General features: G+C 41.2%; 1 protein-coding gene across 3 annotated transcripts in view; it reads right to left on the bottom strand.

Moving 5' to 3' along the window:
* Positions 1–24096, bottom strand: part of LOC109968553 (partitioning defective 3 homolog B-like) — a 175661-nt gene that overhangs the window by 78745 nt on the left and 72820 nt on the right. For 2 of the 3 annotated variants that reach the window (XM_020614899.1, XM_020614898.1), the window contains exons 13-19: positions 21816–22007; positions 21140–21298; positions 17187–17328; positions 14234–14336; positions 14010–14140; positions 9555–9599; positions 666–878 (exon numbers count right to left, since the gene is read on the bottom strand). In XM_020614899.1, coding sequence (XP_020470555.1) covers positions 666–878; positions 9555–9599; positions 14010–14140; positions 14234–14336; positions 17187–17328; positions 21140–21298; positions 21816–22007 — 985 coding nt within the window. The remainder of the gene's footprint in view (positions 1–665; positions 879–9554; positions 9600–14009; positions 14141–14233; positions 14337–17186; positions 17329–21139; positions 21299–21815; positions 22008–24096) is intronic. The other variant, XM_020614900.1, reaches the window with a different exon arrangement.

The raw sequence follows: 24096 nt of genomic DNA on the forward strand, positions 1-24096 counted from the left end.
TACCTCTTTGGTGCACTTCAGAGAACTGTTTTCTGTCAATTAACAGCAGCGCTCAAAGTGCTGAACATTGAGAAGGATCATGACAGATGTGGCCACTGTGTGTGTGTGGTGTTGACATGCCCTATTAGTCCTATCCTGTGTGAGAGCAGTGATCTCAAACAGCCCAACTCATTACTCTGGTGGTGACTGATAAGAGTTTGCTGTTAATAACACAGCTGGGAATTGAACAGCACCTCACAGTGTACCAATAAGCCAAGCAGCTACCATTTCACTGCTGGATAAATATTTAAAGTGTCAGCCCAACCTCACATTAAGTCACATGTTGCAGGCAAATATTGCTGTGTTGTCTCTTACTGTATGTGTTGATCATTTAGATATTACGTGTGTGTAGCCTGTTAGAATTATGTCACACTAAACAACCCTGAATCAGTGATGTTTTGCTTTTTGCATTAACCATCCAGACAAAAATAGCTGCTGTGACATCAATGATAGGGGTGTAGAATGTGCAACACTGTCAAGTTTTAGGATGATTCAGTGAACTTGAACAGCTTGAACTGTCTTGTCTTTACTATGTATTATTTTTGTGTTGCAATTTCTGCACACAGCACCCAAACAGCAAACATGCGCCCAACTGTACACACTGACACCCTTTTCATCCGTCTTACCATCATCTTCGGCCGGCCCATCATAGGATTTATCAATAGCTGCTCTGAAGCTCTCATTGCAGCCTCTTCCCCTGACCATATTTGGGCGAGGGCGGTGGAATGGGAGGAGTTCGTTTTTTCTGTTAACCTCTGACATGGCCGTCTGAAGACTCTCCAACGAACTGGACTTCTTTAAGCCAAGGGTAGGGCCGAGTTCCACAGGAGCTGACGATGCTGAAGTGGCAAAGGGAGACACACAAGGCAGAGAGATATAATAGTACCATTAGTGTAGTTTCACTAAAATGGACATGAACGTGTGTGCATCAGAAATGTTAGTACGGTACAAACAAAGAACCTCAAAAACCGCGTATGGCAGAAAATGGCCATTTTTGTCCAGGTCTATTCGGCCTATAAATAGGTTTATCTTTGCGGTGCCTTTCTCAGATTGGGTTAAAAGTCTGTGGTGACAGACTGGGAGCCAGAAAGACCACAGCAGATCAGAACTCCAAAGAGCAGAGCCAAGAAAAACAACAGTGATGCAGTTAACTATGCTGTTGCTGAGTTTGTGATGGATGTGAAGTGTGCTTCACCGTCACTGGTTCCTCATCCATCATCGCAAGTACACTGTGAGAGATGTTACTGAGGGAGGGAGGGATGGAGCAGAAAGGATGATGAAGTGGAGAGCGATGGATGAGAAGACAGAGAGGTAGAGACCTGACATCCTGAGAAGATAAGTTGTGAAACTTGTACATAGTTTCCAAACTTCATGTTCTTCATTAAGCAGACTACCTAACAATTGTTGCTGTTCTGCTGCACTAACACAGCCAAAGCCAATGGCCTGCTGACTGCTGAAACTGGAGTTCAGCCTCGAGCCCACTGTGACGTTCCCACCACTTGTGAGGAAGAGGAAGAGAAGGTAATGTGTATGTGTTCTTCTAATTTAATTCGTCACTTTGTGCCACCTAAAAAGGAGGGTGGGGCAGCGGGGCACTGGCAGGGAAGATGGGGAGAAAAGGGACAGGAGGAACGGTGACAGGAAGAGAGCAAATTAAGTTTCCACCAGGGAATACCAGAGAGGCAGAAAGGAAGACAGAGAAAAATGAGGACACAGGGAGGAAGGCTGGGCTGGCTGCCAGCTCAAAACACTGGTAATCCTTATACACACATATACACACACACACACACACACACACACACATTGTGGATTCCTTGCTGGCTCCGGCTTGTCAATATGATGCCACTGTGATTCATGAGAGCTAAACCTGCATCACTTTAGATAATGATTCCCTATACACACACACACACACACACACACACAACTGCTCTCCGTGTGTGGGTGTGTGTGCGTATTTTTTTTTCTCAGAGCAAAGGAGATGCGAGGACTGATGTGACTTCCACATCTATTTAAACAACCATTAACCAAACACACAAGAGAATGTATGCACATGAATAATGTAAGAAGAAGAAATGGACAAGGGCCATAACATGTGACACTCCCATCCATAAACACAGTCTGCATGACATTCTGATGCATACTGAAGCAGCAAACGTCATAAAAGTGTTATGTGATTAATCAATAATGAATCAACCTTGGACTGGTAATGTAGAATTTTTGATGGTGCTGAACAAATACAAATCTACAGAATATAAAACTTTTAAATAGCACATACAATACTGTAACAATGAACAATACAGTTCTGTCACAAGTCATATATTTATCAGTGAATATATGGATTAAAACTAATTAATTCAATTTAGTAGCAGTCATGTAATTTCCAAAAAATTTTTTTTTTAGAATAAATGACAGTAATGTTCCGGGCATGTCCCACCGGGAGGAGGCCCCGGGGAAGACCCAGGACACGCTGGAGGGACTATGTCTCTCGGCTGGGAGGAGCCGGAGGAAGTGTCTGGAGAGAGGGAAGTCTGGGCATCTTTGCTTAGACTGCTGCCCCCGCGACCCGGTCCCTGATAAGCGGAGGAAAATGGATGGATGGATAGTTAGCTCATCTCCTTGTTGAAAGCTTAATGGGTTTCTGTGCACCAACGGTAAAATGAATTTGAAACTCAAGTCCATAACAACCTTCCACTACATGTCAAAAATTAAGACAGTGTAATGAAAAGCCTGCTGTCTAGCGGTCTCCATAGTTTCACCTTGAAAGAAAGTAAAAGTATCACCTATATCTGTGTAACTAGATGACATGTAAGCACATGTCTTGACCATACCACAGCTGGCCATATCTCTGTAGGCCACTGCCTAGAGTCTTTACACCAATGACCTTCCAAATGTGCAGTTTTTCTTCTTGCCATTATAATAAAAACGTGTGATCAGCCTGCTCAGCTTTTTTACACGCCACAAGACATGATAGTTTAATTCTGGAACCCTGATAAAACTGCATACCCTTGGTCAGCAGCCTGAACTTCAGTAAAGACTTTACCAGAGAAACCAAATCTCCAGGGCAGAGAGTGGGGAGTACTGTTAAAGAAGAAGCTACATATGGCAAATTCAACAGCTAATCCACTGCTTGAAAACTCTAAGGGCCGCGGATTAGAGCTGCCAGTAACATCTGAACCAAGGCTCCCAAGGCACTATTCCAACACAAACTATTCAGGATTTTATTATTAGTTTAGTTATTAATTTTATCAGGTAAAACTTTTCAAGCCAACATGTTTGCAGTTGCTCTGAACACAGCAGATGAAGTTGGACTGACACTTATACAGTAGATGCACACGCTGGCCACCACAAGATAAACCAACAGCTGACATTTCCGTTTCAGTTAAAGTAAATTTACAATCTACCACTTCCACTCAAAAGACATGGCTAGAGTTGTATGCAACAGTTTTAGTCGTACATTGCTTTCTGTAGACGAATACACCCCATATGAAATATGCTTGAGATGTTTTTCATTTTAACTGCAAGGTGCCAGGGTCAGGGTTCATTCTCCACTGAGGGACCTATAAAGTTAGAGGGCAAATGTAGCAGTCGCTTTAACAAGTCTAATACAGAAGAGCACAAAGTATGTGCACACTGGCAGTGACCTCAGAATCCACACTTCACTGCCTGCAGAGGGTTTGGCAGTAGAATGAAATAAACAATATTATAAATAGCTTACTGGTTCTGTGGTGGGTTATCAAGGAATGCACAGCGCACACATATAGATATATAGCTACAACATAGGGTGATGAGTATGCATCCACATAATAAAACACACAGAGAAATACACATTTGGTCTCTCTAATGCAAAGTATTTTGCTGTGAGTAGCAGGATTTGTGTCATAAATGTAATTACTGCTAACCAACTGTAAGATGATAGAATTAAGCTGCTTTTAAAAAGTGAAAGAGAGAGAAGGGATAACAAACAAGAGAGAGTAACAAAATGATTTGAGGGAGAGGATGCAAGTGGGGGATTGGCAGAGAAAACATGCACACACTGTGAGAGGATGCTTAGAGAGAAAGCCTGGGAATGAGAGTGTCAATGGGGAAAGAGAGAGAGAGACCAGGAGAGAAAAGAAAGAATGAAATGTAAAAACTAAACAGAGAGAATGCCAAGCTATCCCAGGGCTATTTTGTTGGCAGGAAGGCAATGGGCTACTTTCAAAGTCAAAATGACACCAAGGAGCAGCTTAGCAGCAGGCTGCTGCAACGAAGCCAGCAGAGTCAACAACGCCACCAGCTTCAAGCACATGAAATTACACTTCAGAAGCTGAGATAAAAGAGAAAAAAGGACATGTAACTTAATTTCTCTGTTCTATTCTAACACTCAGTGTTAGGAATGTGTGTGTCTGCAGTAAGATACTGTAGGCAGGAAGGGAGATCGTTACTGTAAGCAACAGCTTCTTTTTTATTATACGTGTGTGTTTTATGATCAGTCTCCCAGGAGATGTAATGAGGTTCTGCTATCCCACAAGGTTTCATAATAACCGAACAGGCATCGTAAACAATAAAAACATGTGCCATCAATCTTTCATGTCTCAGGTCAGTAATTACTAGTTCCCACTGAGCTGGAACACACTGAACAGCAGCCATTTACAAAAGAAATTCTAAGAAATAATAATGCAAATATGTAGTACGGTGGACTAGTTTCCATAGAAAACACCTGATCACCTGAAGGTACCTGAATGATTCCCAACAGAACCCTGTGCAACTGAATGACTCATAAGTCTTAACTTAATATCCCTGCACTGTAAATTCTGACAAGTTAAAATTAGGAAACTGATTACTTTGGGAAAAGTAGGCAAAATGAAAAGTTGTGTGAAATGTGATTAGAATGAACACACATTTGAGTAAGCTGTACTTATTTAAGTTTTGAAAATGTAACACTAACTCAGCTAAGTTAAATGAACTTAGAAACAAGTCCAAACTTAAAAGATTTTAAGCTGACTGAACTTCTAAGTCTCATGGACAGTTGCTGCAGATAAGTTTATTCTCCTTTGACATTTCTCAGTTTGAAGAGTATCTTCATTTGACATGAAGAACTCACAGCTGCAACCGTTGGAGGCACTTTGTGCCAAAGTCAGTACAAACAGCATGCAAGTCTGCACCCAGAGGCTTTGTTATATTCATTCTAAGTGTACCAGGGACTAAATTCAAATGAAAACAAACAACCAGAATTTTATTTAACATATAGTACAGATGCAACGTTTCCACTATAAATGGACTCTTCAAAGTACATAAAAGAAGAGCCTCTGGAGAAAGTTACTTATTTTTTCTAAGTTAATCAAACTCAAATACACTGAGTTGGTCAGTGTGTCTTGCCTCAAATTACAAGTAATTTATTCAAAACGAGTGTTGATAGCAGGCTAAATGAGCAGTGTGAAGTAGTGAATGGTCCAGGTTTTAACTGGACAGGTACAAAGTCTAACAACACTGGACTGCACTTATTTACTAGTATTTTTAATAACAGAGAAGAATTCGTGTACATATACTACACACTCCTCAGCAGACATACAAAACTCTTCTACAGTGAATCCATCACAGGGAATGTTACCGATTAGTCCAGGACAGGGACAAATGGCCTCCCTCTTTTTGTGCCTCTCTCACTCTCTCTCAAGCATCATACAGTATACTGTATAGCACATGTCAGTGATCAGTGTGTACAGCGTTATAGAGATGAATGGCTGCATCAGCAAGAAACGACAGCACTGACCATCTCCTGATTACTGTTCACCTTTATTGGGTTACTGGCGGAGATGGAGACAGGTCAAAGGCCATTCAATATACAGAGAGGCAGCCAAGGGCACACACAAAGTGATAAGACCAATGGAGAAACAGGGACTGCTAAAATCGGCTGTTTGAATTCTGCCTAAGAATGGTTGTAAAGAGCTAATGTGTGGTGGCAGCGAGTAGCGTTCGCACACAGACACACAGAAAGTGCTGCTCTCGCTGTGACAAATGAATCCATCAATCCACATCAGCCTAACAAGGTGGCTTTCAGGTTAATTCCACAGCAAAGTCTGCACAAGCCAGAGAGACCGGGAAACAATGAGAAACTGAAAAAATAAATCCAAGAAAAATGATGGAAATGAACAGAGAAGTGAAGAGACAATCCCAGAGACAAGGAGACAGAAGGGGATATAGAGAGACGTGGCTGTCTGAAGATGCAGTTTTGGCAAAGCTTGTCAGTGTGTGACTGCTGTCAAAGTCAAAGTTCCACTAGGGAGAGATTCAAACAATGGACTGCGCCAGACTCCCTCAGCACCACACTGGTCTCCTCTTACACATGCACACACACAGAGATGTTCGTTCTAAGCTCCTGTTTGTCAGTCTCTAAGCCTGAATGGCATTGGCAAGGAAGACAGTGAGAGTGGAGGGAGGGATAGAGAGACGGAACTGGTGGTGGCTGGGGGAACCACAATTAGGCAGCACAAAACCATACAAGTACAACAAAATCAAACAAGCATTTTGGCTATTGAGTGTTTTTTATAATACCAGTACACTGCATGAAAGACTCGACTTGGGTGTGTAGGAATGTGTCTGCGACAGCAGAGACAGATGAGAAAACTCCACAAAGACACATCTGTGTTAGGACTTGTCACCCTCACACATATTTAAGAGCCCTTTTTAAGAAGTGCATCACAGAGGATGTCGGTACACTCCCTAGATACACACACACACACACATACAGAATGACGCTTTTCTCCGACAAGCTTCTCATCATTTTGCTCGGCATTTATTTCCTATCTCTACTACACTGATCCTAGCAGACACACACACAGAGGGAGCTCCAGGCTGTCCCCATCACCAAAGGAAACCATGGTGAAAGAAACACAGGTGCAACCGCTTGTTTTATGTCCCGTCAGCAGTTTCTGTACATGTGTGCGGGTGTGTTTCACTCTGCTATCCTAGTTAAAGCCTTTGAGGAGAGAATCTGTTTACACTTGATTAAGATACAAACTGATATATTATACTATATATATTTACTCTTTTCATGACATGTATGGTGACAGTGAATTAAATGAAATGTACTTGGAATCCAAATCCAAACATCCCTTCTGTCACGGTGACTCTACAGTATTTCACATTTCCTCTTCCGCAGCTGATTTGATTTGTTATCGGAATGATTGCGCTCCTATAGTATTTCTCTGTGCCACCACAGAAACATCAGGCATGTCTGATCACAAAGATACACACACAATCAAGCAGCATATTTTCAGTTACATATTGCGCATCAGTATTTAGGAGAGTTAAATGCCAAACGTAAAAGAGGACTTTTGAGCATTTACCGAAGGGAGTTACATAATTTGTTCATTTGCAGCCTCCACATACGGGAAATGTCACAAAACACATTCGGCCACACACACACGCTCACTTTCAGGAAAGACTTCCACACATGCATATGCTCTCTTAGTAATATGGTCTCCTATTTCCATCACTTTGCAACTCAGATTCTGCAGAATTATAATATAATATACAATCGTCCAGGGTTCACATTTTCCACAGAATGATGGGGACTTTCCATTACCATAATGGTAACAGTTGTGTGTGTGTGTGTGTACTTGTGGTGTAAATTGCCCAGTGGTTTTTTGGGGTGTGGAGGGAACGACCACTGCTGGAAGTGAAACCAGTCTTCCCAAAAGTCAGGACCCCAAACCGCACTCCCCTCGCCCTCTCCAGAGTCTATGCAGCTGTCTGAAATCCCAGTGCAGGGTTGTTGGAAGCATTTCAGTTATAAAAAAAAGTACATTAAACCAAAAGAAAGTGGGTTGGCAAAAAAATGGTCATGCTTGCCAGGCACACACTCTCTTTAACAACTCTCTGGGTCATGTGGCCTTATAAAATAAGAGACATGCTGACAAAAAACAGGTATAGGGAATGTGTAAATAAGCTTTAGTAATAATAATAACAGCAATAACAAGAAGTCTGGAAAACAACCAGAAGAAAAAGATGTGGGCCTCCGAAGGCATAAAGGGACATTCAGCAGACAAATCCCTGAGGAAAACACAGCTGAACACAGCAGATATTAAAATAAAAAAAACAAAACAAATAAATCTGCTTTCACTTGAGGACGGGGGGGGGAGGATAGGAGCCCAACAGCAGGTTTTGTCTCTAGGTCCTCCTGCCTGTTAATCTGACCATGATCTATAACTTCGTCACACTGCTCATCCCAAATAACAAGCCTTATTTTCCAGGTCCGGGTTATGTCACAGAAAATGTGCTCTGCAGGTACTGGAATGCAAAGTACAGTCTTTGACAAAGAGACTGACTTCATTTTACACCTGTAAGCAATCCAGAGTGATCCAAAGTCCTCCATTTCAGACTTGTAGCATCACCAAATGTTCGGATTCAGGTTGCTGACAATCAAAGCTTTGTGATGAGAACACTAAGGGACTAGGTATGACACTAGAGTGGTACAGTATCTGTTTTGTTTCTTCACATAAAACCTGACCTTACAGAAGTGCATTGCATTCACCAAACAAACAAACAAACAAAAAGTCAGAGGATCTTTTCCCGTAATTATCTCATAATCGCAAAATCCCGCTCTCGGTTTGACTTACTATCTTGCCATTATGAGATACAGATCTTCTGATTACTTAATGGCAGGAGAAAAGTTAAAAGTTGTTCCCCTGTTAGAAGAGGAGAATGATTAGGGTTTCACTCTAATAAAATAAATATGAGAGCCAAGGCTTGGATTCTTTCCATATCTTTTATGCTCCTCATATCGTACACTAAACGTCAGCATCACCATGCATAAAACACAGCACAGCAGAACGGGGGCCTGACTAACTGACAAGAATGAAGTGGCAGACACTAAAACAGACACACAGAGTGGAATGAAGTAGAGTGCTTTTACATGCGAGTAGCTACAAATGAAACTGGTGAGACTTCAAGGCAAAGCAAAACAGAAAAGTCTGACATCAAACTTTTAAAAAGAAGTGTGTGCAGGTTACTAAGGTAAGAGGTTCTGAAGAATCACTTCTCCCTGTTTCATTGTGCTTTTCCTTTAGCTTGCCCTCTTTTTTCTCTTTCTTACCTTTAAGAATAAACTTGTCTATCCAGATATTTAAGAAGTGGCCATAGTCATGGTCATGCTCTTCTCTCACCAATCCTTTGGCAAATCTCACCTTCATGTGCACTTTGGGCACATTAAGGAGCTATATCTAGTCAAGTGTATATGAGACACAGCAGGTTTCAAGAGGAAACCTTGAAGTGGTATGTACAGCACGATATATAGTGACCTCAAACACAGAGCGATGATGGGAGGAAGAAAGAGCAGAGGTTATTTTGACTGCAGAGCAGAAAAGAACATTGGAAAACACAGAATTCCTTGTATCTTTTAATCGAATATGCTTGTGTGTACTGTAACCTCTTTGATTGTTTACAGTTTTTGTTCATGTGTGAATGTGTTTCCATGTTTGTCTGTGCTGTGTCTATTGTGATTATGTGCAGGTGTAGGTTGTCTGTGTTTGGCTCACCGACAGTGTTTCCAACCAGGGATCCAACGTTGCTCTCATCTGCCACTGAAACAAAACAAGCATGTCAGTATACGTACACTCACACACTTCACATTCATTTATAGATCGCTTCCTTCTACATTTCTTGTGCATTGACTTGCCAACTGTGCAAGTGTTCTTTATCCTCTAAGACTTTTTTAAGCTCATTGTACTTCTCATTCCTCTTTTCTTCTGAGCGTCTCCATCTGTCTCCATCATTCTCTACCACACTATTATTCTTTCTGTCTCATTTTACAAGATGGCATAATAACTGATCTTTATTTTCCTGTGATGTTAAGTCAGCTTCACTGCTACTGAAGTCATTTCCCTTCCTCCCTTCTCTCTGACTTCATTTGTCATTCGCCCTCCCTTTTCTCCTTCAGTCTCTCATCTCGTTTCTCAGTTTTCAACATCGCCCCTCAGTCTATCCCTTTCACCTTCTGCCCTTTACTCTCACATGTCTCCTATCCCTTTCTTTAATTACACTCATTCCATACAGCAGGGTTCACCTCCTCCTTTCCCTCCTTTGATCACCATTTTTTCCATCACTGCTCCTTGTTAATCCTCCTTTCACTTTCTAACTTCCCCCAGTGTCAACAGCGAACACACTGACTGGTTGCACTGCACCAAATACACACACACACACACCACAAAAACCAAGTAGCAACCTGGCTTCTCCCAGAAAATAGTTTTCTAATGAAAACTAAGGCTAAGTGTAACTCTAGCTGCCTGTGTGTCTGATGGCATCTGTCTGTGGTGAATCAATATGACTGCTTCAGCAGCCCAGCAGCTCGTCGATCAATGTGTATGTGTCTCTGCCTACTGCAGCAGATATGTGGATGCCACACGTGTCACACACACAGAGTGATAATACGGTATGTGGACGAACCCAAGTTTGTTCTAAAATAATGACTAACATATTAGTAATTTATAATATGTGTAGCCAAATAATAATAAGTATCATAATTGATGTTTTTCTGCTCATAAGCAGGCACGGGAGCATGAGAAGGACAGTGAACCAATAATAAATTACTGTTAAGTGTTTAATTGGACTGGGATGAATAATGAAATCAGGACAAATTAAATAAAATGCAGTTCTCACAATGCACTACGCACTTCTGTGACACTGATTAAAGATTTGAAATGCACTAATAATATCTTTATCAGCAGTATTTAGATATTTTTCTTGATATTAAGTGTGGAAGGTTTGAAAACAGCAACAAAAAAGAAAAATTTGAATAAGATTTCTAAAATTACGATGACCCAAACTTCTTGCTGGCCCATTTTTTACATTAACTAAAATGTCAAGAGTACAATGTTTCAGTAAAGATTTATCAAACAAGTTAATTAGAAAAACAGCTACATTGTGTGCTTCATTTTTCTTCTCTAAGTGGCCCCACTACACTCATTGCAATCTGGGATGTAGACATATTCACTAATCACAGGCAGTGAATTAATACGTAGACCGACCTCAGATAGTGTCTAAATGGTGTAGTAGCCATTAACTAGCCGATACTGCCTTTTGAATTCAGGTTAACTGAAATGTGCCACATTAAATAGGCAAAGTATCTTTCTAATAATTCCACTGCAAATTTGTGCCTGTCTTGACATTACATGTTCACGCCCCGCTATGATTGCACATATATTGGGAGACATATGGCGGCTTCTTTTAATTTCTGCTGCTCAAACTACACATGACAAAAACTCACATGTCCCACTACAGAGCTGATATGATTTTAAACATTAAGACATTAATTCACGTGGTTAGAGTTCATATTTCTGTGGTGATTATAACAGGACTCCAGAGGACTCACATGCCTCTTATTATTGGTCTACTGTGCATTTGTTTCCATTACAACATTCTGAATTGCTGCGGGAAGTTCAGGCTCAGAGTTACAGGGAGCTCAAAGAGGATGGAGGAGAGGCTGGGAAGCTCGCTGTGAGCCCAGAGTATATGGTGCGCCCAGCATAACCAGTTGGCTATCAGGGCACTCAAAGGTCCTTTCCTCTAAACCATTTTGGGATACCTGTAGCTTTGTAATCTAGCTAAATCTTGTTCCGCTATCAGTTATTAAGCTGTTATAAGTTACTTGATGCCTTGGCACTAAAAATATGCTATGCCATTCAAGCACACTTGAGTTAAATTCAAATGTGTTTGTCTCAATTAACATCAAATTTGTAAAAATACAAAGGAGGTGATGTACAGATATACAGCAAATACCATCATCTATTATTCTTGTAGAAATGGATGTCTGTGCTATTCAGACAGTCTGCTGCAGTCTGTCTCTCCCATACATGTGCACACAGTGCTTGAAGAGGAGGACGGAGGGAAGTGACATTTGAAACAATAAGCTTTATTGTGTTGCTGCATCTACTGTCCTATTATACAGATGTATGCTTGAGCACAAAACTACACACAAACATGCATTTCTAAAGCTGACTTTTTAACAATCACGGAAATGTCACTGAACACTCCGATCAGATTATCAGAGACCAAAAGGTGACAAAGACGATGAGCAATGCATGATCACAGTGGCTGCAAAAGTAGCCTTTCCAACATGTCTGCATAAATAAAATAACATAATGAATCTGAATTAAAAGCCTGTGACACAAACTGTGACTCGTGTCTCATGTTCTTTGTCAGAGGTTAGAAAAATAAAGAGGGAGAGGCTGGGTAACTAACTGTGGGTTCATACACGAGGACATGCCACAGCCTGTCGTTTTGACATTCAGATCAGACTGTCTCCAAGCCGCTGCAGATGTGGTAGTCTATGATACTGCATGTACCATATCAGATCCACTTATTGAGTGCGACTAAATGAAATATAAACAGAAGGCTGTGCAAGTGAACTTAAAACTGCTTGTGATAAACAGCACTGCTGCCATTCCTACTGAAGATTACATGTAATTGACTGAATTTCTGTAGCCTATCTAACAGTAAACTGTAACACGGCGGTTTTTATCCTTTTGTAGGAGTGCGGCCCTCTGTTAGGATGAAATGATTTCACAAACAAAGCGTTAAACGTTTAGGAGCATATAATAACACAGTTGACAATTTAAATGCTTAATTTAATGAGGGTGCAGCTCCTACTTTAAATTGGCTACTGTCCTCTCTCGATGGACACATTCCTGCAATGCTGTAGAACAACTGCTGGTCTCAGCCTCCAAGTCCACAAGGATTCAAATCACTTTCATATACAGAGCTCATTAGACTCTACTGTTAACTACATAAAATTAGTGTTTGTTTTCTTCTCATTCTCAACAATTCACTACCTATCAGCATATCGAGCACCGTATGGGTTTAGTGGATGGACAGAACAATGCAGTTTGACTGTTGTTGTGTTCTGCTTCTCCAACAGGTGTTTGATTAATTACTTTCCATTACTGTTGAATTTTGTTGTATATATTGAGCGGTGATGTCTATGTAAAATGAGACCTCATGTCTGTGAGAGACGGGGAGGGAGGGGAGCTCACAGACACACTCACAGCAGAGTAGAGAATCACAGCTTGCAGTCAGCGTTACATTTGTCACTGACAAAGAAAGTTCATCATCTAAAGACCTGCTCAGCTACCATGAAGTTAATGTAACGCTGCCATTAAGTGGTATACTGTGTATAGTATCGGGCAACTTTAATGAATACAAGTACAAACAGAAAGTAGTATCGGACCCGATACTGGTATCGGTGTATAATATGCAAGTGCTTCCATAGAAACAGTCATGGAGGCAAATACATAAACACACATGCTGAAAAACATAAACATGCATATTTTTGTGATGAACAGTTCAGTTCAGTTCATCTTTACTGGAAGACTCACAGTCCAAAAAAGGGAAACATACACCATACCAGATACTCTGGGGACATAATTCACCAGTCAGTGGTTTGGCATTATGTACTACACACACAGTTATTGTGTACCTTTCTGTGTTAGAGAAATGTGGCCCCTGTAAGAGACAAGCTTGCTGGTTAAGTGCTGCTGCTATAGAGGTGAGTTAGCACTGCTTTGGAAAAGATTAATGTGGTTAAATGACACACACCTTTGTGTGTTTAAAGAAAATGTGTTTGTGTCCATTTTCACTGTTCCCAAAACACCCATCTACATCTGGATGACTGGATAACACGTGTTTATCCCAGTAAGAATGAAAAACATAGCCACATACATACACCCACATAAGCAAAAATAAGATCAAAACTGTTTTCACAAATGATAACTACAACAATCATGCAACAGGCACAAACTGGTTTCCCCCCTAAATGTGTCTATGTGTATGGTTGCACAGTATGCAGTACAAGCCTGAAGCGCTGTCAGTCTACAAGAGGCTTTGAGGAACACGCCACTGGTGCAACAGCCACGCAACAGCACGAATACATACGTTTCTGTAAGGATAAGACACATGCAGCCACCATGCAGAGCAAATCAACAGAACAATCACCCCACCAGTGTGCTGCTGGTTCTGAGCCATACCCAGGTCCATGCTCTTGGATGCCTTAACATGCTGGATCTGCCGCTGGCTCTGGTTCTGGGTGGGGGACTGTGGCTGAGCTGTGCTAGAGGTGTGAGAGTTTTGCCTGGAACAAAGCGATGACACAGTCACCACAGGCAACTTTTGACAGCAAACAGTAAAGTAGATAATTTATAATAACATTACATAGTTTCCACACCTTTCCTGTAGGTAGGGGAGTTGAGCAGAGCTGTTGAATTCCTCATGTCCATACAGCTCACCCTCCTCTTGCTCATCCATGTGAGAATAATTCCCATTGGTCACTGAAAAGCATTGAGAACAAAAGTAGTGGTAGTATTATGTAGCCAGTCATAAGGGCTCTACAGGTGCACAGCTGGGGTCAACTTAAACTGATTTTAGTTACAATATCAATATGTGTCTGCATGAGAAACGAGTTTATGAAAGCTGCATACACACAATTGACATTTTAGTGAGCACAATTCACATTAGGTCATCACTTCTCAGAATGCGTAGCTGCCACACAACACATGCTTGGATTGCTGTATGTCCTTGCATCTGCACATGTGACTGAGAGTAGAGTGGAGCTGGAGAGGAAAGCAATACTATCCCAAGACATCACATCCTCTCGTCTCTCTCTCTCCCACTACACTAATCACCTGCTTTATTTTCCTTCTGCTCCCATTCTTGCTATCTTCTGATATTTTGGCTGTCATTTATTTCACCTTTCACATCTCCCATAAATCATTTTTTCTCCCACCCAGTTTTCAGCCTTTTCATTTTTTTCTGAACGTCCTCCCTCCTCCTCACTGTCAGCACCTTAATCAGCTGAACTGTCACAAACATATTCTTGTTTCACCTCACACACACACACACACACACACACACACACACACACACTGACTCCCACTATCTGAAGTGAAAAAGGCATTTGTTGTATGGATGGTAGATCAATAGCATGTTACTCCAATAGAAGATATACGAGTCCTTTTCTTTTGTACTCAACTTTTCCTTCCTGCAGTCTGTATCTGTCTAAGATCTGTCTGTGTAATCGTCTCTAGCTCGCTCTCACTTCCCATCTCTTCCACCCTGTTCCTTCCTTTCTACAGGAAAACCTGTGTATTAAGAATTTTACACACGAACCCTATGGCCTATGACAATACAATTTTACCTTCTTTTCCTATTAACCTTTAAAAACAGGACTGTATCATAAACATTCTGGTCAGACTCAAGCTTACCTGACAAACTCTGAGACACATTGACTGGACAAAACTTCTTCAGAGCTACTTAAGACTCGATACGACTGTTTTCACATGCTGAGTAAGCAGGACAAGTAAACTGATCTTCATGTGTAAAAATACATAAACTGTGGGAGAATTATTATATTAGGACATTTCGGTTTTCCATCCCCAAAACAAACTAAATATGCTTGAATGAAAATTTTAGAGAAGACCTGATAATATCCGAGGCGAGATTAAAACTCTATTATTGTATATCATTTTAGCTCAGACCCTCAATGACGTTTTCAAGGAGAGAGAATTAAAGCGATCGAGTGCATATAAAGAGAAGTGAGAGAGACGAAGACTCATGGTAACAGACTTAATGAGATTCAGGGGTGGGGAAGAGATAAAGAAAAAGATCTATAAATGGAAAAAATAAGACATCTGCATAAATACATATGTAAGGAATCAAACTCAATTTATTCTTCAGCAGAAGCACATGTCGGTGCAATAAAAGGATTTCTTCTTTTTAATTTGGACTTCAGTGCCAAATAAAGTGGATTCGGCATGTGAAAGAGTTCATTAGGAGAGTAAAACACTGGCAAGTGCACATGCAAACATAAATACACACCAACCGATAACATCTGCACACGCAACAACTCAGAGGCTGAGAAATGCTTAGTTCAGACACACACTAACACACAGTAATGTGTGTATGTAAATGACACCATCGATGAGGTGAATTTGAACAGCAAAGTATATTCAAGGTCAGAGCTGTTTACCAGATTCAGTGTAAACACAGAGAACACAACTCTGTCTGATACTGGCCAAAAATCCCTGAACCAAATCACACACAGGTGCGCACACACAGCCAGCAGCCATTAACACATTTCTAAACAAGCAGAGATATCATTCAGAAACAAACATACATAAACACACACACCTTTTAACAAACAGGGACACATACAGGCAGATACCAACACAGGATTCAGATAAGAATGCTTGCTAACACACCAACACACAGACACACACACACACACACACACATACAAGCACATACAGATACTATAGGGGTGGGAGCAGATAAAGTTAGTGAAAAAGATCAATACGAAGACCACAAAACTAAAATAACTCTTTATAGCAGGCTGAACCCAGCAACAACAAACAGAGAACAACCTTGAGGAACACAGGAGAACAATAAAGCAGAGAAAGAGCTAGGGAGAGAAATGAAAGGGAAAAACAGGCACAGAATAGTCTCTAATTAAGGCTGGCATGTACATTAGATGGCATTTATATGTTTTCTTCATCCCGTTTTATCTTGGAGATATTATTTTCCATTATTATTAAACTAATTCAGTGCATTACTGAACTTTTTGCAGATGACAGGCCTATCTTTGATGCTGTTTCAGTGGCAAAAGATAAGACAAATAAACTAAATAAAAGTGCATCAAGTTCAGCTAAAACCAGGGACGTAACAGGGCCAAAATGAACCGGAAAACTATTTAGGAAAGAGAAGTCGGGGCAGAGCAGTGTTCCAGCTGGATTTTTGAAAACAATTTAGGAAAAGGGTTTAACTGGAGGGAAATGAAGCTTGTGTTTTCTGCATGAAAATGTATCAGAAACATGCGGTGAGTGATTTCATAAATGCATGCAGATTTTCGCCAGTAAATTCTGGCCATCTGTACCTCTGCTTCAAATGGAAAAAAGAGGTAAAAGCATTTGAGCATACTGTACATCATTAAGTGCAAACCATCTAAATGGTCTAATTGGTCTTTGTGCAAATCCCAGCAGTTCTGCAAACGCTATTAACCAAGGCTCAAAATAAATGTTTGAAAATTGACCATTTTCTCAGTGTGACAAAATATTACCCAGTGTACATTATATGTGTCTGTTAACCTACTGACAGATCGCTGATGTATAAAGAACCTCACTCACCACTGGATGCATAGAGAGTCTTGGTCACCATGAGAGGGTGAATGGGGCCGTTGCTCTGGCTGACCAATCCTGTCTGGCCATTCACTGGGCTCGTCAATCCCGACAGGCCAGAGGAGCTGTCAAATGACAATCCATGTTGATCCTAAGACAGGGAAGAAACAAAAGTTACTTTCAAAACACATTTCCTATAAACTGCCTTTTCAAAACAAGCCAAAGCAGCTACCCTTGTGAAAGGGAAACATTATGTGATGCTTACTTGAAATTAGGCCTGAAACAAATGTACATTAAACCACGATGATGAAACGTTTGATACTTTGGCAAAATTGGTGTTTCTGTTATTTACTGTACCTTTTTGAAACATATGTGGATTGAAATAAAACTAAGAGAGAACCAAGTGTGGGCTTTGTAGTAGACTATTCAAACACAATTAGATGTCAAGGAGACCAAATAATTCCTATGGCCCAAGTCTTCAACACTTCACTTTTCCATGTGTGTGGCATAAACAGTCATATTCACACATATCCCCTCAGGTGACAGCCCACTTTCTAATCAAGCACAGCATCAGTTTGAGTGTTTATGTGTACAGTTTTTTTTAGGAATTTCATTAGCATTTAATTATGGGTCCCTGATAGACTAGTGGTTAGGATTCAGCGCTCTCGCTGCTGCGGCCCAGGTTCAAGTCAGGGTTGCGTCAGGAAGAGCATCTGGCGTAAAACACGTGCCAAATGTCAACATGCGAATGACACACTGACGATTCGCTGTAGCGACCCCTAATGGGAAAAAGCTGAAAGTGACATTCATTCATTCATTAGCATTTAATTGTTAGTTGTTTTTAGAGAGAGTTGACTGTTTTCATTAACATGCATACGTTTGGCATTTTAACAGTATGTTTCAATGTCTGTACAGAGTAAGCCCTTTATTCACACAACACGTCTTGGAGCTAACAGAGTGTATGACAAATTGTCTTCCTCTTGTACACCCCGCCCCCCCGCCCGTGCTTTGCCACCAGCACTAGCTCCTGCCCTACACCAGCTTCCTTCCTAACCTCTCTCTCAGAACACATCACTCTTCGGTGCATTATTGGTCCTATGGGCCCCCTCACTTAAATGGCTCTATCCCAGCAAACATGACATTAGCCGGTGCCATAGTGCAACCACATTACTCTCAAAAAACAAATGCTTCCTGGGACCCAAACAGGTCGCTGATGTGTAAAAACAATGGCTTTACATGTAGATGCAGTCAAACTCGCTTCAGTATGAGCATTTCTTTGCCAAACAAACACACAAGTAACATATGTTATAAAAAATAAAATGTAATTAGATGAAATAGACTTTAATGTGAAAATAAAAAACTGTCTACAATAACGTAAACTAGATAGGAAACACGTAGTACATTAGCAAGACTGTTTCAACCAAAGGTTTCCTTAGACACATGCTGTATCACTGCACAGATGTTCAGACATGTTGACAGTGCATCTTTTTTTTTTTATTCAGCAGATATTTTGTGGATTATAAATAGTTTGAAAACTTTCAACAACAGCTGTACAAAACAATTAGTGATTAACTGGTCCACTTTGTCAAGTGTAAAATTCCAGAAACATCTTAAGTGTTTGAGCTTCAGCTGCAGCATGCATGCATTACAAACAACACTTTCCACAACAAGAACTTCCTTTAGTCATTTACAGAGGTGTTCTGTTCTATAAGTGAACAAGGAAAGTGCAGAATGGCTGCTCCACAAAAGGTTCCTACTGAGAGCAGGGATGCTGCTTGTAAACACCTGCTCAATAATTAAGGAAAGGTAAAGGGTGCTATAAAGTCCATATAGGTCCATACCACACTACAGAGCAGGGTTAGCAGGTGAGTTCTTATCTTGAATAAGGGTTTGTAACTTTCCTCAAAGCAAATACAACATTATCAGCTTCCACACCCATGATTAGTATCAATATTATCGAATAATGTGAATTTTCTAAAAACTCTTCTGTCAAAGTCAGAGACTCAAATATTGTGATAACAGCATTGCTGATGTTCAAGAATAATAACCAGATAATGTGTGTGCAGAGCCATGCTTGTTTATCTTGGACACAAGGGCCATTTGCATCAATTTATTGAATGAAAACATCTGCAGGGTAAAAAGAGAGAGAGCTGCCTGAAGATGAATGTTGTACAGTAAGAAGAGATAAGGAAAAAGAGTAAAGGACATGGACACTAAAAGATCACATCAGAGCTCAGAAGTGGAAAAAGCAGAGTGGTCCACTTCAGTAATTTTAAAAGCATCAATACTGAAGCCCAAAAAGGCTTTTAAGGTACTGTACAGTCTCTCGTTATCTGCCTTTACTTTCCTCTTTTTCTATCCTAGCTTTTCCACTCCTAAGACAACGAGGGTGCAACTCTTTGATGCTGCTAACGGCTTTCACCATCAAGCTATTGACAGGGGATGCCCTGAGCTCACCACTACTGTGCATACACACACACAGCCACTCAGATACAAGTTCATTCTGTGTACCTAACAAAAAACTAATGCAGTTCAATACAACACCGTGCACTAAACCTTGTGAGTGCTATAAGTAACATAAGGGAAGACTATCTAAATACAAAAACACCTAAACAGTGTAACTTTTGCTGTTTGTATGGCTTCTGTTTACACAATTTATCTGTGTGTTTGTTATGTGTGTGAGTGAGCACATCATGCAGGATGTAGATGCTGCTCTTTTTCCGCTACCAGCAGGCCTTGCAAAGAGCCATTCACACTTGAGCCAACAGCATGGCTTTGTGTGTGCACGGGGTTGTACGAACATTCAGCAGAGCCATGTAAAAGGCATCACCTGAAAAGCAGCCAAGATGAAAAACATCTTTTTTTATTCATAAAGAAAAGAGATACAGCTGAGTGAAGAACACTCTGTCACACACACACACACAAAGAAACACACAGAGACATACAAAGACACACTGAATAGCTGAAGTGTAAACGCTCTTTTGCTGCTGGTGGTAAGAGCAGTGGAGACAGCAGGGAGACTAGTGTCAAGTATGTGGAGTACTGATGGAAGGGTTACAAAGTCAGTATGTGTGGAAAGAGGCAGAGACAACAGACTGCAGGAAAAATGATGCTTTAGTCAGTGTGAGCCAGAAGAGGTGGCAGGAGATACAGAGTGGTGACAGTACAAGAAGCATGCATGTTAGTTTTCTCCTCAGTTCAGTGACACAGGCATGCATGTGCTCTCTTTCACACAGCAGGTGTCCAAACCTACATTATGGCCTTTGTATGAATAGAATAGTGAATGATAAACAGACTTAATGTGGTATGTGTTTCAGCTTTATGTGCACATTAAAACAGTTCTTTGTGTTCATCACCATTACACATCATACCCAAACAGTCAGATACTGTACCTCCACACCAGGGAACATTAACACATAAACCAGGCCGTTTACCCAAATTCAGGCCTTTCAATTAGGAATGGTCGCACTTGTATCAACTGTTGGTGTGTGTTTGTGTGAGCGAGATCACAAAAAGGACACCTATCCTCTGCATTGACATTAATAACAGAAATGAACACACTGACAGCTACAATACCACGGATGATCCTCCACTGTAAGTCTACATTCTTCATCAGAGGAGGCCTATATAAAGACCTCCAAACTGGTCTGAATTCAGGACTGAATTCCAGATAAGTTCTCAATGGGGTGTCACTGCAGGCATTTGGTTTCCTTTGATTTATTGTCTTTACCATCAGCCCATACAAAGTCTGTCCCGAGGCATCGTCTAAAGAAACACTTACAGGGTTGGGGGAATCTACAAATTGACCAGAACAATTTTTAAAATCTGCAACCAGTTCAATCACAGGATAAGGATCTGGCAACAGAGAACAATAACCCACTAGTAAAGAACTCTCATGCTCAGTCAGCTTATGTTTCCAGTATCTTAAGAGAGAAGGAGAGAGATAAAGAGAGTGTGTGTACCTTCAAAGCCCTCAACACCACAAGCTGGATGGTCCCTCTTACGTTTCCCTCCTGTGACATTGAGCGGCGGAGTGTCTCCATGGCCACATGATTGGAGCGTCCCAGCAGTGATTCTCCGTTCACGGCTACCAGCTGGTCATTGACACGCAGACGCCCATCCTGTTAAGGACACACCATTTTAATTAAGACATACTTACATTAATGTGTGTTTTCAGTGTACAGGAGCACAGATGTGTGCGTTTTACACAAAGCTGACTGACACACACAAATTGGATACATTTTTCCATGACTCCCAATCAGCTCCCTCGGTCTGACTTCCCTGGTGTTTGTTATTTACAGTGCCGCTACAGACGCACCTGGTCAAGTGTGTCCTGATGAGTGAGAGGTCAAAAGGAGAGTGCACAACAGCAAAGAAGCAGAGACATTTGGAAAGGCTACAACAGCTCTCACAAGACTGTCATGTAGAAAATCTGTTCTGAGGGTAGTTATTCATTTTTGTAATATTCCACTTGGTCCTGAAACACTCTGTGGCCTTTGTGTGACACTTGATTGACTGTTTTGTGTAAATGTTTGGCTCTCCTTTTCACCACAGGGAAGCCAGAGCAAAGAGAAACTTATGGGCTTCACCTGTATTTTCACTCATTTGGGTACAGTATGTATGAAAATATCATGGCACCTTATATGCTGCCCCTCCATGTATAATAGATTTGATGAAGATTCCCAGATCCTCTCCTGTCTCCCTGGACTTGTTGCCTTTGAGGCTGACGCCCAGCCCTGCAGAACCGGTGTCATTGAGGGGCACCTCAAACATCAGCTGCTCCTTCCCATTCTCCAAAGCAAAGCCTGGCACACAAGGCACCTCCTCCTTCTGGGGGAGAGAGAGAGGGTAATGACGGTAGAAGAGGAGGGAGAGGGGTGAACAGGGTGAGAGTAAGGAGACAGAGGTCAGCTCATTGTGCCCGAATAGTCTCCAAAAGCTAAACTAAAAGCTTTTCCATTTGAGCAAAACCATCACAAGAAGCTTTTCAGCAAGATTTTTCTATGAGTGAAAAATTGCATCTAGAGTCTATTTTCAAAGTGGAAAAAATGGGGGGGCTTGCTTTTATATACCCATCTTCTTTTTTTTCCTTTCTCAGGTCTGAAATACCAAACATAATGGCCTGTGCATTAGATAAAACAGAGTAGAGCAAACACAGAGCCAGGGAGACAAAAGTACTGAGCAAAAGAAATAGAGAGGAGAGAAAATGTTTAAAACAGACATAGAAATAGCAGCCAGAGACTGGCTGTGGGAGAGGCTGGAGAACTGTCGAAGTACACACAGATGATACTTATTTAAAAGGAGTAAATGGTGTGGTACAGCAGTTACTCAACAAACTCAGAGGAAGATGCTGTGAAAACTCAAGTTGAAATTCTAATGAAGTGTCCACAAGGCCGGAAAACCATCTAGAAAAGACTTGTTTTATTTTTATGATATAAGACAAAGAATTAATAAGCTAACTTTGATTTCCCAGGCAGCGAGGAACGAATAAACATCTCATCGGCCAGCCTCACGTGGGCCAGGATCAGACCCTGCTTTGCTTCAGTTCAGATAACTTTATGGAAATGCATGTCATCTTTTCCATTTATCCATCCATTGTCTATACTGCTTATTCCTAGATAAGGTCACAGCGGGGCTGGAGACAATCCCAGCTGACCCTGGGCAAGTGGCGGGGTCCACCCTGGACAGGTCACCAGTCTATCCCAGGGCTGACAGGAAGACAAACAACCACACAGACTTACACTCACTCCTAGGGACAATTTAGAGTCACAGATCAACCTAAGCTGCATATCTTTGGACAGGGAGAACATAAAAACTCCGTGCAGAAAGGCCCCAAATTTTTAATAATTATTACAAGGTATTCATATTCATAGTTCACAAATTGTAGTCCAACTTCGCCACAGTTCTGATACGGATATCTGAAATCTAAGATGGTGCCGACAACTATGGCAACCTTGGCTACACAAGATCTCTTGTGTTTGTTGTTTTTCTTTGTTTTCTCGGTCTCTTGCAACCCATCCCGGATTTCTTTTACCAGAGAAGAACTGTTAAATATCGGACAACTCACACCAAACTACCTTTCTTCAATTTTTGTGAATGAAGAATGCTGTGTGGACATTCTGTATGACTGGACGATAACCCTCAGTGCAATACCTTCCCCCAGTGCAATACTGGTATATATACAGTGGGTACGGAAAGTATTCAGACCCCCTTAAATTTTTCACTCTTTGTTATATTGCAGCCATATGCTAAAATCATTTAAGTTCATTTTTTTTCCTCATTAATGTACACACAGCACCCCATATTGACAGAAAAACACAGAATTTTTGACATTTTTGCAGATGTATTAAAAAAGAAAAACTGAAATATCACATGGTCATAAGTATTCAGACCCTTTGCTGTGACACTCATATATTTAACTTAGGTGCTGTCCATTTCTTCTGATCATCCCAGAGATGGTTCTACACCTTCATTTGAGTCCAGCTGTGTTTGATTATACTGATTGGACGTGATTAGGAAAAGCCACACACCTGTCTATATAAGACCCTACAGCTCACAGTGCATGTCAGAGCAAATGAGAATCATGAAGTCAAAGGAACTGCCTGAAGAGCTCAGAGACAGAATTGTGGCAAGGCACAGATCTGGCCAAGGTTACAAAAAAAATTTCTGCTGCACTTAAGGTTCCTAAGAGCACAGTGGCCTCCATAATCCATAAATGGAAGACATTTGGAACGACCAGACCCCTTCCTAGAGCTGGCCGTCCGGCCAAACTGAGCTATCGGGGGAGAAGAGCCTTGGTGAGAGAAGTACAGAAGAACCCAAAGATGACTGTGGCTGAGCTCCAGAGATGCAGTCGGGAGATGGGAGAAAGTTGTAGAAAGTCAAAGAAAGTCAACCATCACTGCAGCCCTCCACCAGT

Source organism: Monopterus albus, unplaced genomic scaffold (assembly GCF_001952655.1).
Source record: "Monopterus albus unplaced genomic scaffold, M_albus_1.0 scaffold153.1, whole genome shotgun sequence".
NCBI classification, from domain to species: domain Eukaryota; kingdom Metazoa; phylum Chordata; class Actinopteri; order Synbranchiformes; family Synbranchidae; genus Monopterus; species Monopterus albus.